This window comes from Corvus hawaiiensis, chromosome 25, assembly GCF_020740725.1.
Source record: "Corvus hawaiiensis isolate bCorHaw1 chromosome 25, bCorHaw1.pri.cur, whole genome shotgun sequence".
In the NCBI taxonomy this organism is placed as follows: domain Eukaryota; kingdom Metazoa; phylum Chordata; class Aves; order Passeriformes; family Corvidae; genus Corvus; species Corvus hawaiiensis.
In genome coordinates this window covers 1,707,735-1,725,221 of record NC_063237.1, presented here as the reverse complement: position 1 = coordinate 1,725,221, position 17,487 = coordinate 1,707,735, and the positions used below count along the sequence as shown (strand labels likewise).

General features: G+C 51.4%; 1 protein-coding gene across 3 annotated transcripts in view; it reads right to left on the bottom strand.

Moving 5' to 3' along the window:
• KIRREL3 (kirre like nephrin family adhesion molecule 3) overlaps positions 1–17,487 on the bottom strand; it is a 345,138-nt gene that overhangs the window by 115,773 nt on the left and 211,878 nt on the right. For 2 of the 3 annotated variants that reach the window (XM_048328585.1, XM_048328586.1), the window contains exon 2: positions 5,613–5,690. The exons of the other annotated variant lie outside the window; for it this stretch is intronic. In XM_048328585.1, coding sequence (XP_048184542.1) covers positions 5,613–5,690 — 78 coding nt within the window. The remainder of the gene's footprint in view (positions 1–5,612; positions 5,691–17,487) is intronic. 3 annotated transcript variants of the gene reach the window in all.

The window sequence follows — 17,487 nt, the reverse complement described above, 5'->3', positions numbered from 1 at the left end:
CCGGATCTATAACGCCTCTATTCTCTCCCTCTTTGCTCTCTCTCGCCCACTTCTTCTTTATGTTTTTATTAAAAAAAGATCCAGGAAAACAGATAGCAGATTAAAAGGGAAACAAATTGAAATGGGTCAAATGCATCTTGCTTAGATGACAGCCACCCCATTAGATACTTTTAAACAGGACAAATAATCCGTTCGGAAGCATAAAGTGGGCTTTTACATTTGTTCTAAATTACAAACCAAATGATTGCAGCCTCAAATGGAAGCAGTGGCTAATTGCACTAATATCTCACTAATTCCAGCACCAAGGAATGGGGGGAAAACAAACAATTTTCACCATTTTACCAATTATTCAATTTAGGCCAGGGTACATTATGCAAACCCTGGGTTGAGCTTCCTCTCCACTTTGTGATCGATGACAAGGACTGGAATTCCAGTTATTAATAATGGAGGAGCTATAATTATTCTAAGGATGGGTATGAGATAATTACAAGCCATAAACCCAGCTTTCGTATGCACACACAATTGTCTCCCCACGTCTGGCAGCACCGAAACCTCGCTGCAGACTGGAGGCACCCTGAAGCTCAGGACCTCCCCCTTCCCCCAGCAACTTGCTGTTGGAGCAAGTCCAGAGGAAGCCATGAAGTTGATAAGAGGACGAGAGCACCTTCCTGGAGAAGATCACAGCACCTTCCAGTATCTGAAGGAGCCACAGGGAAGCTGGAGAGGGGCTCTGTCAGGAGCTGTAGTGACAGGACAAGGGGGAATGGGTACAAAAGGAAATTTCGACCAGATATCAGGAAGAAATTCTTCACTGTGAGGGTGGAGAGATACTGGCACAGGTTGCCCACGGAGGTTGTGGATGCCCCATCCCTGAAAGTGTCCAAGGCCAGGCTGGACAAGGCCTTGAGCACCTGAGTCTAGTGGGTGGTGTCCCTGTCCATGGCAGGGGGAAGTTGGGACCAGATGATTTTTAAGGTCCCTTCCAACCCTTAACATTCTGGGACTCTGTGAACAAGAGACAGCAGAGCTTTGCATTAGTCTCAGTGCCTTTAAATAAGATCCAAAACCGTCACAACAGAAGAGTCAAGGTGAGTTTGCAGCTCAGACTGCAAAACTTCCAAGGCCTTACCCTTCACCCTCCCAAAACTGAACGTTTGTATGATGCTGCCCAGCAGCCCCATATGGCTTTTAAAGAAAAGTCGTGGCACCTTGGGTGTGGGCAGCCCTTCCCTGAGCTGATTCCTGCAGCCCTTACCCAGCAGAGATGATCTGCCAGGCTCTCCCTCTCGCACAGAAGGGAGAGCACTCGTTGCTATGTGGAGCTGCAGCTCTGCAGCACAGGCTGCTGGTTCTGCTGTGCTTTGTGTGGCGAATGGAGGCACCTTGAATGCACAGTCCAGCCCCGACACAAACGGAGAGCGGCTGCTGCCGGAGATAACTGCGGCACAGCCTTCTCCTGGCACAGCAGGCAGTGTTTGCATCCCTCTGAAGAGGGGGGTTTGTCCTTCCCTGGGCACAGATCATTAACCACTCACTGCTCCAGCAGGAAGATGCTGCACCAAATCCTTCTGTCCCTTTCCCCAGCCGTGCTTTCACCACTCCGTGCTGGGCACGAGGATGAAGCCCAGCCTTCACACTCCAAGAGCTGTGTCCATCCCATGGAGATGCCACCTGCCCTCCACATGTGAGGACACGAGAGCCAGCAAAGTGTCTGGAAGGGGAGGTCAGACCTGCCCTGCCCCGCTGCCCTGCGTGGGGGGACGTTGTTGTAGGCAGCTTCCAGCAGCTGGTGGCTGGCAGGAACAGGTGGTGGAGGTGAAGGCTGACACCTCTCAGCGCTTAATCGTTCCCGTTAGTAGCTTTATGAATGGCAGCCAAAAAGTGCCATAATTGCTGCAGTGACGCTTGCTAATGACTCGAGTTAGATCTGGCAAGTAGTCAAAGGCAGGAGAGAAGAAGCAAAATTGCAGGAACAGCATCTGAATTCCTGCCTTGGACCACTGCAGGGGAGAGCAGAGCGAGCCTAGCTTGGGACCGGCAGGCACGGACAGGGAAGGACCAAGCATGATGGGTGAGCAGAGAGAGCTATTCCAGCACACCCCTTGCCTGCCCTTGGGAAGAGAACTGCATGAGAAAGGAGAAGTGGGAATAGAAAAACAAGCCCAAATTTTCATCGTGGCTCAAAACCCTTTTTCTTGGGGGAATATGGTGACCCACCTCCTAGAGAACATCTTTCTACTCCAAAATCACCTTGAATCAGGGTGGCACCTGGGAGAAGTAGGGTAACTCAGCCCACTGCCAGCCCCAGCACCACCTCCAGCCCCAGCACCACCTGCCCTGCACTGCAGCTGCCTGGGGACATCCAGCCTGCCCTCGTGGCCATGGGAGAGCCGTGCCCAAGGAGCAATCCAGCCCCTCCTGAGCTAACAGCATGCTCCTCCTGATTATGTATCTGTTTCTGAATGTTAACAAACAGTAGGCAGCAGCTGATTGAGTGGGTTATTAGCAGAATGAAGACAGATGGTGGAGGATTAACTCCAAAGTGTCTTCATTGCACGGCCGTCACTGCAGACAGCTCTCCCTCTCCCTCTGTCCATGACTGTCACCAGCTCCATTCCACCCCACAGCTCCCAGTGCACACCAGAGCACGGGCCCAGCACGAGACTAGCCCGTCATCAATCACAGAGCAGGGATGAGCGCAGAGCAGCCACACTGGAGCTGTGCCTTTGTGCTCCCCAGCCAAATTCCACCCCCAAATCCAGACTTTTCCTGCTGAGGCCCTTACAAAGTGAGAAGTGGTCGCACCTGACACAGCACAGCAGTGCAAGGACAGTGCCCACATTGGGTTTGCTGTGCCCATCATGTGGTGCTTGACAGCTCGGAGAGGCTCCAACACCGCACCTGGACCTCTCTGACCCGTACACAGAGACTGGGATGAGGAGCTGATGGAACTGACATGGGCAGAGGCACGTCCATGGACACGGGTCTTGGCTCCTCATTCTGGGGCCCACCTCAGCTGGAAGAGCCACATCTGCAACCAGCTGTGCTAATGGACATCACCCCTTGCAGCTGGTCAACAAACAGCATAATGCCACCACAGACCCTTGCTGGGCATCTCTAACCCACATCTCTTTCACCCCGCTGGGAGAGGTTCCCAAACTGGTCTGTGAGCATCTAGCCTGGATGTTCTCTGTGGAGACAGCCAGAAGAGCCATGTTCACAGAATCACAGAATATCCTGAGGTGTGAGCAACCCACCAGGATCATCCAGCCCAGCTCCTGGCCCTGTACAGACACCCCAAATCCCACCCTGGGCATCCCTGGCAGCGCTGTCCAAATGCTCCTGGAGCTCTGGCAGCCTCGGGGCCAGGACCATTCCCTGGGGAGCCTGGGCAGTGCCCAGCACCCTCTGGGGGAAGAACCTTCTCCCAAAATCCAACCTAAGAAATGATTTCCCATCAGTAAATGATTCTTCCACACTGTCAAGGCCTCTAACTCCTCTTGTGCTTATCTACCTCCAAGCCATTGTAGATGTCTCCAGTAAATGACAGGAAGGTTCTAATGGTCCCTGCAATTACCTGTTTCCTCCAGGATGGAAGAAACCTCCCACACCTCGTATTATCCCACCGCCCCACTGCCTTCCTGTGCTTTCAGTTCCTTCAGCTCCCCTGTAATTACTGACAGGGCTGTTCTCTAGACTCTTTTTGAAGGGAGAAAAAGCTCTCACTTGGCACAAATAGAAAAGGGGAGCTGCTCTCTCTCCTCACCCTGGCAAGGGAACTGGCCCAAAGAGTCTGGCTCAGGCACCCTGGGCAGGAAATTCCTGTAGACGACCAGAAGTCTGACCCCACCCCAGCTGACACACCATACAGTGTGGATCTGCACGGCAGTCCACCAAAACCCTGGGAAGCTGGATGTCTGCAACTGTCATCTGGAACTGCTTCTAGTGAAAACACAAGTCCTAGGTGGTCTTTGTAGCCATGGAAATCCCCCTGACTTTTGTTTTTGGCAGATTGTACCTTTAAACATAATGGCCCTGCAGCCTGCAGGGGCCAGAAACTGGCTGCACGTCAGGCAGGAACACTTTGTTCCCTTTCCCTCACAAAAGCTTTACTTTTGGCCTTTCATGGGTCTTTGTTCTCTCCACACAAAGCCGTGCTCAGCCTGAAAAGGGGCCTCACTTCGTAGGCTGACGCAGGCTCTGAAGCCATCAGGGGACCAGAGCAATCCCAAAGGATTGGCAGGGTGCCCAGGGTCCTGCCAGCTCTCCAACACCCTGTGAGCATCCCCAGGGTCTGGGCACAGCCACCAGCAGCCTGTCCAAGAGGCTTGAGGGACAGGAAGGTACCGAGAGGGAGGCTGCACCTTCTCACAGCGCTGGTGTCCCATGGGACGACCCCTTCCCATTAAAAACATCCTCTAATCAATGTTTAAAGAGCGTGTGGTAATTAACAAGCATGAGGTGAAGTCTTGTGAAGTACTTTCCCCATGTTATCAGCTCAGTATCAGGGCTCCTGGGAGTGTGAAGGAACCTTTGATCTTCTAACAGATATTTGAGCCATAAACTTCCTCTGCGAGAGTTTTACTCCATGGAAACAAACTCGCCTTTTACTCTCATGGAAAAAGGCTTCCTGCAGGAGCAGATGCCCCCATGGCTAACTGCTGGCAAAACCCCATCCCATGCAGGGAAAAAGAATCATGCAATCATTTGGGTCAGAAGGGACCTTTCGAGGTCACCCAGCCTGACCCCCCTGCAGTGAGCAGGGACACCTTCCTCTAGACCAGGTTACTCAGAGCCCCATCCAGCCTGACCTTGGATGTTCCCAGAAAAGGAAACACAGTAGGGTAAGAGATCACACCCTTTGTCCCAATTATTTCCAATCAGAACCCCTAAAAACGGTTAAATCCACGCTTGGGTCAAGTTTCCAATTCCCAGAGTGACCTCACAGAAGCCAAACTCTCCGTGACACATCCTGGAGACCCTCCCATCTCACAGGGTTCTGGGCTTCCTTCTCTCATCCAACATTAATCAGAAGGTGCTGCACCAGGGTTGGCTCCCGGAAGAGAAGCTACCAGAAGCAAGGATGCCACTTCTTCGGAGCGTAAATGGTTTTTGTTTAGTTATTATGCTTCATAATTATTTATGATATTTCTATGGATTAATCAATGCTCATAAAGTACTTGGGGAATGAGTGGAATATAAAATAGGGAAATTTTAGAAGAAGTTTGAAGAGCAATATAACGGCGACTCTGCGAGGTTCAAAGGCACTGGAAACTGGGATTTTGGAAGTGTCAGGTTAACCACTACCTCCCAACTAGGATAAAAAGAGTACATGCAGCAATTGCTGCAAGAGCTTCCCATGTGACAAATCCCTTCCATAGGAAAAGACAGTGGATTTTGGATGTATGGAAATATGAAGCTCCTGCTCTTCTCTTGCAGCTTCACACAGGGGGCTCCCCACATCCACACCCTCTGAGATGTTCCAAAGATCAAAGGGGAAGTAGAATTTTCTCCTGGGTGGGAACAAGAACCCAGCACATCCCTAGAGGTGAGGCCCCTCACAATGAGATTGCTAAAGAGGAAGAAGAAGAGAAGGTGAGGGAACTGCTCACCTTCAGTCATCCTGCGGTACTTCTCCTTGTACATGAACCCCAGTACTAGGCAGCATCCTCTTCCCGGGAGCCCCAGTTCTGCAAGAGAAGAGAGCGCGGTGTTAGACTGGGCTGGGGACAGGAGCAGGAACCTGGGGATGCTGCAGGGAGCAAATCCTGCTGGAGACACCCTTCAGGAAAAGCACCAGTGAGGTGGGCATGTAGCTGAAGTCTTTGGTCAGCCTCACAAAGCTAAGCTTGGCTGGGCCCCAAGCCAGTGTGTCTGGAGACAGGAGGGTGGCCGTCCCCTCCCTGTCCTGTCCTTAAGCACTCCTCTATTCCAAGTGAGGGAATGAGCTGCATCTTCCTCCACAGCAGTGTGTTGCAACATGAAATGGCCCTCAGGAGGGAAGATAACTCTGGCCTGAGGAACCTTGCTCTTTAGAAGCAAGCCAGTGACCCTATGAGCAGGAGAATGCCAGAGTCTGAGGAGGCACAGGCCTTTGATGCCTTGATTTGTTAATGGGGCTTTTTGACTCTTGGTAACAAACAGAGAGATCTGAGTGTGGCTTTTTCCAGAAGTAGGCTGCGAGCACAGGCGCTGTCCCCGTGCGCATCTCAGAGTGGCAGAGAGCTCTCATTCTTCAAACAAATTCTCCCGTGTCACAGTGCAGAAAATTAAGGTACCATGTCCCCAGTGCTGCCTGCGGACCTGCAGAGCTCCTCGGGGGCTTCTGCGCTCTGCAGAGCCCCGCTGATCAAAGCCCCTTTGATGTTTACTTAATGTGGCTGTGGACTCTGCAGAGCCCCCTCTGCCGAGGAAGGAGCGCTGGGAAGTTGTGCCGCGCACAGGAGGGGAAGGCGGTGGAGCAGGAGGGTGGAGAGCGCAGCGGTGGCTGGAGAGAGGAGCAGGAGCTGCCTGGCAAACTTGGCTTTCAGTGCCACGAGGCAAACTCGGGGTTGAATCGCGGGTCTGGATCGTGTCCAGAGGAAGAGGGAAGTGTGATGTGATGTGATGTGATGTGATGTGATGTGATGTGCGGGGAAGATCCCCAGATCCATGTGGGTATAGACACACATACAGAGAATCCCTCCCTGACAGTGCTCGCTGCCATGGCATCCCAGCAGAGTGGTTATATCCTCCTCTTGTGCACAGTATGAGGCAGAATTTGAGCCTAAACCCAGAAAAAGCCAGACTTCTTTTGGTTCCAGGGCACTCAGGGTATGCACCAGCCCAGCTAAAGCACTTCCTCTAACATCATACAGAGCTCCACCTTGCAGGAGGCTCCTGGTCCTAAGGCTCCCATCAGGGAGGAACCAGCATCTAACCAAAACAAATCACACATGTAAACCCACTGAGGGTGATGCTCAGACAAAAGAAAGTCTCTTGAGATACTCAGAGTAAGCTGAAATTTAATTGCTCCCCTAAATCTGCCTTGCCCTGGAGGAAATGCCCTGGAGAGAAGCAGGCATCTCCAGAATGTGACTCACTTCACCTTTCATGATGTCTTTGGGGCTGCTTGTAACTCTCTCATCGGCCATAAAAGGTGGTGACTAACTCAGGTGGAGATGTCTAAAGATCAGGGCAGATGAATCAACCACCAGAAGAATTAGCAGGAAGGGGTAATGAGCAACCTGTGATGGTGGGAACCCGTTCTCCTGCTCTGCAGGACAGAGGTAATGTGCTCCACCATGGTCTGCGCAAACAGGAAGGTGTCGGCCTGCAGGGTGTGGGATGCCTCTGACTGCAGGGACAGCCAGCTCAGGCTGCCTCCCTCAGCCCTGCCCGATAACGAGAATCGAGAAGACCTTGCTGACCTTGGGGGGGTTTCCATGCAGGATCCTGTGGGGACACACACACTGTGTGCCTGGCAGAGCCCGGCCGGAGCCTCCGGGCCCGACTGCGCAGAGCCAGCAAAGCAGGTGAGAGCCTTCATGTCTTTATTGATAGGAAAACAAAACGCCATCGATTGCTATTGAGCCTCCGACGAGCACCAAGGTATCAAAGTAATTAAAACAACACAATTAGATTAACGTCAGACAAGGCAGCAGAGCCCACAGCGGAGCTGAGCAAGCCAGCACGGCTCTGACTCAGACGTGCATGCAGGGCCCCTGTGTGTGGATGCTGGCTCGGTTTTCCTGGACACAGACATGGAATGAGGGGGGTGCCACACCCTGCACAGGCCACGAGCACAAACATCCCCAAGATCATGGAATGGTTTGGGTGGGAACGGACCTTAAGGACCCTGCCATGGGCAGGGACACCTCCCACTGTCCCAGGCTGCTCCAAGCCCCATCCAACCTGGCCTTGGGCACTGCCAGGGATCCAGAGGCAGCCACAGCTGCTCTGGGCACCCTGTGCCAGGGCCTGCCCACCCTCCCAGGGAACAATTCCTGCCCAAGATCCCATCCAGCCCTGCCCTCTGGCACTGGGAAGCCATTCCCTGTGTCCTGGCACTCCATGCCTTGTCCCCAGTCCCTCTCCAGCTCTCCTGGAGCCCCTTTAGGCCCTGCAAGGGGCTCTGAGCTCTCCCTGGAGCCTTCTCCTCTCCAGGTGAGCACCCCCAGCTCTCCCAGCCTGGCTCCAGAGCAGAGGGGCTCCAGCTCTTGGAGCATCTCTGTGGCCTCTCTGGACTCTCTCCAGCAGCTCCATGTGCTTCTGATGATGGTGGCCCCCGAGCTTGGGGCAGCAGGAGCTGCAGTGTCCTGGGACAACAATCCCACCACTCAGGTGTCCAGCTGTCACCTTCCTGCTGCAGTGAGCAAAAAGCTCCCAAAAAAGAGGTTGTGGGCAGGGGCTCCAGCCCCATGCAAGGGCTGTGCTGCCCAACAGGCCCCAGGCCCAGCTGAGCCCTCAGAGAGGGAGGGAGGCTCAGGCTGAGCAGGATCCCAATGAAATGTGGGCTCCTGCCCCTCTGGAGCCTGGCTCAGCAGGCTGGTGTGGGTGCCTGTCTCCCGTCTGCCTCCCTAAGGGGTGCTATAATTAACACTTATAAACCACTTTGATATCCCATGATGAAAGGAGCTGTACAAAAGCACTGCATTATAATAATTCATACCATAAATTTGTGAGAATACGCAAAAATCTTTATAGCTAAAGGCACCTTTAAATACTTGAGAGTGCCTTTAAAAGGTAAAATAAGTCAAGATGACTCTGCTGCCTAAGGATGTCTCACCATTTTGGCTTTTAGTGGCTACCTAAAGCTAAAATAGTTAAGGAGACACCCAGCATTTTAAATATCTTGGCTTTAGGGGGGCTGCTGAGACACACTGAAACCAGAATGTTTTAACCCTTGCGTGCCCCCATCTCCCCCAAATCAATCCCATCCAATTCCTTGTGCTGACAATTGAATTTCTCAGCAGGGCAAAAGTAGTTACAGCTGAAGTTGATCATCCCACGCACTGTGACAAAGTGGGAGCTAAAGTATCCTGGTTGGAAAACACACAGCAGAACCATGGTTTCGACTCTCTCAGAAGTACCTGCATTAATTCACCCCCAAACTGGCAGTGGAGCCACTCACTGGGCAAAGCAGGAGCAAATTCAAACCATGAATTGACACTGACAACGAAGCAAAAGCTTCAAAAGAAACACAACCTCGGAGTCTTCAAGAAAGGGATCCTCAGCCTGGGAAATGGAGGGGAAAGACGTTTAGGAAGAAAGATCTCTCAGTGCTGGCCCAAACTACAGATTCCTCCTGCTTTTTCCTCAGTTCTTTCATTGTATGGTATTTCCTCACTCAGTTTGAAGGCAACTCCTTCGCTCACCACTGAGGAAGGGAACAAAATATCCGATCACCGGTGCACTAAAGGCTGAAGCTGCAAAGCTGTAATAAGGGTTTATTAACATAATCATAATGTGTACTATTGTGTAGCTGTATCCCACCAGGAATGATAATAAATGTTTAATAGCCCAATAATACCTGTTTAATAATTTTTCAGCTCACCCTGTCTAATTGCAAGTTTATTAAAGAACGATAAACTTTATAATCGTTGTAAAGGCATAATTGCAATTCCATTGCTTATTTAATATCGAGCTAATGATATTACAACTAAGTTATATTTTCCCATACATATTAAATATCAATTAGCTGGTTTAAGCTATTGATTTGTATTTAATTAACTATGCTATTATATACCAATTAAACTCTTATAAGAGAAGCAGAAACAGCTGGTCTCTTAAATTAAATTTTTAAAACTTTGTATTAACATAAATAACACGTTTCCATTTTCTCATGTTTTCCTTCCACACTGATGGCAACTTGCTACCTGTAAATAATTCTTCCAATTGCATGTTATATCCATGAGTTTCACTCTACTCTACAACTCTTTAACTCCTAAAGAAAGTTTTTCTTTCTGGGATGGGGAATGGGCAACCTCAGTGGCAGATATCCTACTGTCAGTGACACCGAAACGTGGGAACTGGGAAAGGCAGAGCGCTGGAAAAGCCTCATCTCACCTGGGGATGCCAGAAGCAAAGAACTCAGCTGGGAGCTCTTCAAAGAGCACGAAATTCTCCAAGGAAAGCAGCTCAACATCTCCCTAAGTTGGCCAGCAAGGTAACAGGAGAAGATCCTACGTCACCAAATCGAAGAGATTTTGGTTATTACACACTTTGATGGAGAAACCTCATCCTCCTGCTTAGAAGTTTCCTGTTCTGGTGGGTCCAGTTGCCTGCTGTGTATGGATGCCTTGAGAAAGCAGCAACGCAGACAGAAGATCCCAAGGTTTTCCATGCTCCTGGCTTCACTGTGTCTAGGGATGCTGCATCCCAAAAGTTTGAAGAAATACGTGAAGGAGCATTTTGTTTGTTTTTCTGCATCCTGATTTCCAGGCTCAGAACCATCCCAAACATCCCTGTGACCTCTTTTCAGAGGACTCTGCCCTGGGCACCCAGGGAGCACCTTTCCCTCCACGTTCTCCTGCCATGAGTGCTGAGTTCAAGCCTCCTCCCTCGATGCATCCACGAGCATTCCTGAGCCACCCAAACTCCCGCTGCAGTTCGGCAGAGAGCAAACGGATCCTTCGGCACAGAATTTCTATATTGCACTGGTAAGTGTGCAGAGCAATCCAAGATCCTCAGAGATTAAAAAAGCCATACAAATGCACATTATTATTAAATCTGTGCCTAGTTAATTTATAAAAATGTATTAAAAAACCTAAGAGGCTTCCCAGATGAGAAAATGGGCACATTACTGTTTGAAATATGAATGAAGCAGAGATCAGTGTTAAATGGCGGAGTGGTATTGTATTTTATTTTACAGTGCTCTGCAAAAAAGTTGCATTTATAAACCCATTTATTGTATTATGTACTCGCAAACCACCTTGTCATCCATTTATTGCCCAAATAAAATCTTAAAAGCGGAGGATTAGTTGAGTGTGTCCCTGTGGGACCACAGTCTAACTTTAAAGAATCCATCAGTGAAAGAAAACAGATGGAGCAGAGATGTTTGCCAGCTCATTGCTCCGAGATGGAAAACACAACTGGCTATTCTCCCACAGCCCACAGACCTGGAAAGAGAGAAGGATATCCGGCAGGGCTTGTGGAGAACTGTCCCCACTCAGGAGCCAGTCCTGGCTGGAATTTGTCATTCTCCTATTGCTGTACAGGATGAAGACCACCTCGGAGAGAACAGCTCAACTTTGCATGGAGAGGGAAAACTCCCCAAAATCGTGTAAAATGTCTGCTAAGACCTAAATTGCCTTAAACACCACTGGAGAGGCACCTACCTGCATTTGGGAACAGCAGCAGCACAAACCAGTGCCAGAGCTGTTGTCCCTACTGGGAATTTCTGGTGCTAGAGGGTGAAGGTCTGGAGGATCCTTGAAACTTCTCTCAAACATTTTTCTGGGTTAAAAACCATAATGGAAAAAGACAGGAAAGCTTGGGTGTGCTAATTTTTGCTGTGCCTCTTTCAACCCCGTAGAAAACTGGAGTCTCCATAACCCAGGAGGAGATTCTCTGGGACAAACAACTTTGGACAGGCACATGCCTGGAGTACACTGGAATCCAGCTCTCCAGGTGCCTTGAAAGGCCTCAGCACTGGAAGCTTCAAGAGGAAGAGCAGAGAAACACGCAGGAGGCAGCTCTTCCCAGGAAAAAGCTCTGCCCCGGTACCAGACAATTAAAAGTTGCTTCTTAGCAGGAAACACAACTGGCAGAAAGGGAAAGAAAGAAGAGGGGTTTGTGCTGCTGAGCAAAGAGAATGATATCCTTGTGTTGCCTGGCTAATGAAGGGAAAAGAGGCACCTCCAAGTTGTAACTCGGCACTGGAGTGTTTTGAAGAGGTTTTTTTTCTCTAGTGGCAGCACAGAGCCTTTGGTCCCTAAAGTTCAGAACTGAATCCGTCTGTATTCCCTGCTCTCCTCCCCAGCCCTTCATGGCTGATGCACTTTTTCTGAACCTCTCACAAACATGTCCAATTTGGGGAGCATCCGACAAGAGAAGAAAAATCTTCACAAACCTCCAATCCAGTCATTCTTTGGACTATTTATTTCCTGAAGTTAAGGAATCTGATGGAGCTGCAATAGCGAAAAACAATTCACCCCAGAGTAAGGTGGCTGTTGGTACCTGAACCTTCCCACACAAACAGCTTTCACAGCTTCGTGTGCTCAGGTATGTGTTAACACTGGTCCAAAATGCTTTGCTAAGGCCTTGGGGCAGCAAGTTCCACAGCTTAACTACACCTCTCGTGCAGGAAAAAGTATTTTCTCTGTATTTCCTACTGTAAAAGTCGTAACTTCCACACAGGGTTTTATTTGAAAGAAAACCAAATAAAAGGTTATGTAGAAACAATCTGTTTTCCTTACTACTGAATATCAAACCCACTCCTGTTTGCACTGCTGAGAGCTGGGTCAGGTACCCCACAGAGACAGAGAATTCCACATGATCTGGCAAAAAACACCCCCAGGCATTGGAAAAGGCTGGTGGGGCTGCCCATGATCCCAACTCCAAGAAACAGTCCCGTGTGCCTTTGGCTGGCACCTGCTCCCTCCATACCCCCCTTCTGAAGGCCCCACTTCTGTAGGGTTGCTGTTTCCTTTCACAGTCTCATGGGATGCAGGTGTAGCTCCAGCATTTCACCCCAGTTCACACAAGTTTGGAGTATTTTTTGAGAGCCTGGCCTGGCTCAGCCCCTCTGATGCTCCTGGCTTTGCTGCAGCCCTGGAGCTCAGATCCTCCTTGTGAGATTCCTGTATTGTTCAACCAATTTCCCCTGCTGGTGGCTCTGACCTGCACTTCAAGGGCTTCCCAGGGAACTAACGAGCTTCACTCCAGCCCATTGTACCTGCTGCTCCAGCCAAATCTTCAAATGTTCAGTTCCAATGCAGCGAGCCGCTGCAGGAAGGTCTGGAACAAACCTTCCAGGGAAATTTAAGCAACAGGCAGGCACCTGCCCATGCATTCCCCAGGCTCTCCCGGGGTTTCCCCAGGTCAGCCCCTGAAACCAGGATGCATCACCATCCACGTCATCCCACCAGGAGGAGATCTGAACTGATTTGCTGATTCCAGGGAGGTGGCAGGGCAGCCAGGGACACGGCAGGGCAGCCAGGGACACAGCAGGGCAGCCAGGTGTTGGGCACATCTGTCTTGGCCTCATCATAGATCCATGTGCTCCATGGAGCTCCTCGTCCCCCTCGGGACATGAATGGTGAGGATAGGAGAGGGGAACAGGCAGCGTCTCTTGCCCTGTCTGACTGCTCCACCTCCTCCAGGAATTCCTGTGCTCCAGCCAAGGGCTTGGGTGCCCTGGGCCATCTGTCACTTCCCTCCACTCTCTGCTTGGCAGCTGAGCCTTGGACTCACAGCCACTCGGGGACCTGCCTGCCACCGATGCCACGTTACTTCCTCCACCCACCTTCTCCCACCCCACCAAACCCAGGGGCTGCGCATTCAGCTCCGGACAGCAGAAACCTGACCCCACCCTCCATGGAGAGGAAAGGGTGGAGGATATGTATGGAACCCATCCCACCTTTCCACCGCACCTCGTCCACTGAAAAAAGCTCTCCAGGGAAATAAAACGCCTTGATGGGGACACGGCCCAGAGCCTGGAGAAGCCCCAGGGTGTGCAGCACACGGGGTCTGTGTGAATCAGGGTGGGCTGCAAGAGAAGGGGTGTTTGGAAGATGGATTGAGCTGGTCCTGCTCCATCTCCAGTGCCTGTGCTCCTACAAACTGGGAGGGCTTCTCAGCAGGAATTGTGAGACTCTGAGATGGTCTAAAACCAGCTCAGAACAAAACTGACAGGGAGAAAGACACAAAGCCCATGTATTTTGATTCCTTAAGAATGCAGTGTTTTCTCTAAAGGCCTGATTTCGCTGGGGCTTCTCATTTTACTGAGAGCTGTTCCTCGCTCCTGCTGAGGGACCCCTGCATGTCCCACCCCAATCTGAGTGACACCAGCCACACACACAGCACGACACTATCCTGTAGCCTGGTGGGAACATCTCAGCGTGGAATAAATAACACTTCTTGTGCTCCCCTGGCACTCAGGGAGCCACACTTACATGCAGGTCTAGAGCTGCACACAAAGTGGGAGTGTCCCTGCCTCACATCCTACGCAGAGCACCTTGTAAAAAACAAACAAACAAACAAAACCCCCTAAAGGTGAAAAACCAACAAAATAAAACCAAACAAGTTCAGCTGGGAGGCGAACATGGCAATGGAAACACTTTGCAATAAACCCTGGAAATCCCCATGCTGCTCTGACAGATTGTGGATAAGCCGGAGAGAAAAATAATAAAAATAAACCCACAGCACCGTAAAGGTCACATCTATAGCCACGCTCTGGATCAACAATGGCTCCTCCCACCTCCCACCTTGGACGTGGTGCTGCCTAAGCCACCCTTTTCACAAGTCTGGGAAGATGGGCAGCAGCACAGGGAAGCACAAACCACTTCTGCCCTCGGAGATGTGCTGGGATCACAGCTTTCCTCTGCCTGACCTCAGTCACTGCCTTCAAGCCCATGTGCCCCCGATCCAGAGAATCCCAGTTCCCAGCTGCTCCAAAGGCTCCACGTGCTGGACACCCCGAGAAGAGCCCAGATCCTCCAAGGTGGAGGAGCTGTGGTCCTTCCCTCCCCTCTGGAGGCAGGGAAAGCCCTGCAGCACCGTCCCGCTCTCCGTGAACGCAGACGACAGCCCAAGCAGGGATCCCCGCTGTCCTCCTATTACTGGGAAATCGCACTCCAGCCTCACAAGCTCCATTACTCCTGTGTATCGTATAATTAAATTCTATTTGCTGGTTACCTCACAGCATGGCTGCAATTCTTCTGCATCTGAGGCGTTTTAAAAATATTTCTGATCTTCAGCTTCTATTTCATTTTTCCTCTCCTTGGCAACTCTCAGCTGTCTCTTTTAGCTGCCTTCCTGCCTGTGAGGTGGGAAGGGGCAGGAGACCCGCTGTGACCAGTTCATGCTGTGCTGTCTCCTCTCCAAGATGAAGGAGATTGGTGACGTGAATGTGTTATCTCAGGGCAGACCCACAGCACAGGTTAATCCCCGTCTCCTCCTCAGATATCCAAACTTGAATTACCTCCCAGGAATTTGAATGGGAGCTGAGGTACCTAAACAGCTTGGGGAACCTCGCGGTGGTGTCGCCAAACCATCCCGGATGAGCAGCTGGCCAAGGAGCAGCAATTCCAGGTTAATCCCAGTTGGAGATGCATTTGCTGCAGTCCCTGCTCCTCCCCCTCCGTTCAAACTTTCTGGAAGAGCTGTGGTGCTAAATGGAAAGGGCAGCATGAGAACAGGCCCCAACCCTCCACCAAGGAACAAGGCCCCAGTTACAGGGAGGGGGGAAAGGCGTAAGATTTAAGGGATTATCTCATCACCACATTTCCGTCCCTTTCTGCTTTGATTGAGGTATTGAGGTTTAAGTGCCCTGGCAGGGAGGGCTTTGGCCACGCTCAGCAGGAGGAGAAAGGAAAGTGAGTGGGCAAATCTCAGGCTGTGGGAGGCTGATTGCTGCCCTGTCCGGACCATGTTCCTTCCATGTCCCAGTGGGAACAGACTGAGTCCCACCACGAGGAACAAATCCATCACCCAGGCCATGCAGGCATCCCCAGCAGCGGCCTCAGGCTGGGCTGCTTCAGCTCCTGCCTGGCTCCAGAGAGGACACCACAGGCACTGAGCATCCACGACAACTTCAGGCTGCAGCATTTGGCCTAAATCTTTCCTCCTGCGATATTCGTGTCTCATGACCATCCCTCTCCCCTTTTCGAGCATTTTCAGTTTCCTGATTGACCTGAAAACTTACAATTTCTGCAGCCAGTCCCACTAGCTGGATCTTCCCACTGCAAATGCTTCACTAGCGATGCTCAGCAGCCTCAGCTAAAATCCTTGTATTTCACACCATGTTAAACCCTCCCTCCACCTCTGCAGGTGCAATCAGCACAGGTACAGGGGAGGAAGGTAAACCAGGGAAGATGGGTATGAGGGAGGGACCAAAGCACACACACACTGCAGGGATCTCCCCATCCAGCAGCAGGGATCTCCCCATCCAGCAGCAGGGATCTCCCCACATCCAGCAGCAGGGATCTCTCCTACCCAGCAGCAGGGATCTCCCCACCCAGCAGCAGGGATCTCCCCCACCCAGCAGCAGGGATTTCTCCCATCCAGCAGCAGGGATCTCCCCATGCAGCAGCAGGGATCTCCCCACATCCAGCAGCAGGGATCTCCCCATGCAGCAGCAGGGATCTCCCCACATCCAGCAGCAGGGATCTCCCCATGCAGCAGCAGGGATGTCCCCCACCCAGCAGCAGGGATCTCCCCCACCCAGCAGCAGGGATGTCCCCATCCAGCAGCAGGGATGTCCCCACATCCAGCAGCAGGGATTTCTCCCCACCCAGCAGCAGGGATCTCCCCATGCAGCAGCAGGGATCTCCCCCACCCAGCAGCAGGGATGTCCCCATCCAGCAGCAGGGATGTCCCCACATCCAGCAGCAGAGATTTCTCCCCACCCAGCAGCAGGGATCTCCCCACCCAGCAGCAGGGATCTCCCCATGCAGCAGCAGGGATGTCCCCATCCAGCAGCAGGGATCTCCTCACCCAGCAGTTCCCCTCCTTGTGACGTGCCCTGACCAAAATCAGCCCCCGCTCAGGGCTGACTCGTGGCACTGGTGCCTTTCTGCACCTTCCCTGCTGCCCCCCACCAAACCCTATCACGGCACACAGCTCCTGCTGCCAGGGGGGCATTTTCCCAGCATTGGCCATAACGTGGATGATCTGTGGAAACAGCTCCCCTGCTTCCCCCAGCGCTGCTCCCGCGTGCACTCTCTCAATCCCATTAAAAGTAATGGGGTGAGATTGTCCAGCCCATTACTTTCAATGGCTTCGTTTCAGCCAGACAGCCTGAAGCTCCCATACCCTCCAAACAGCCAGCAGAGGAGCTCCAAAACTCCCCGTTTCATTAGCACATCGTGCATTCCAGCTTACCAGGGTTTAATTGGAAAGAGAGCCAAGCCTGCGTTAAGGTTTGCTAATTGCTGCAGGAGAGACACGAGCACTCCTTGCACCACTGACAATTATTTCCTTGCTCAGCAATTTTGGGTTCTTCAAGGTGGGAGGTTTTATGAAAATAGTCCAAGTTAGTTAAAAAAAAAAAAAAGAGAGACATAAGCAAACACAGCCACAGGAGAGGGACTTTTTGGAATGGTTGTGTGCTCCAAGATTCTGCTGGGCTTGCCGGTGCTGGAGGGGAAATGCAGTTGCAGGAGGACCTGCCAGGAAGAAACATGGGTCTTGCAAAAAGCCAAGTGAAAATCATATATTTAAGATGCGTCACAGGAACTGCAGTTTGAGTCTTTCTGAACTGCAAGCCCAATAATCCACTGAGGGCAGAGACAGGCCAAAAATCAAACCACTTTGCTTCCAAGACAGTTTGATATTACAAGATGC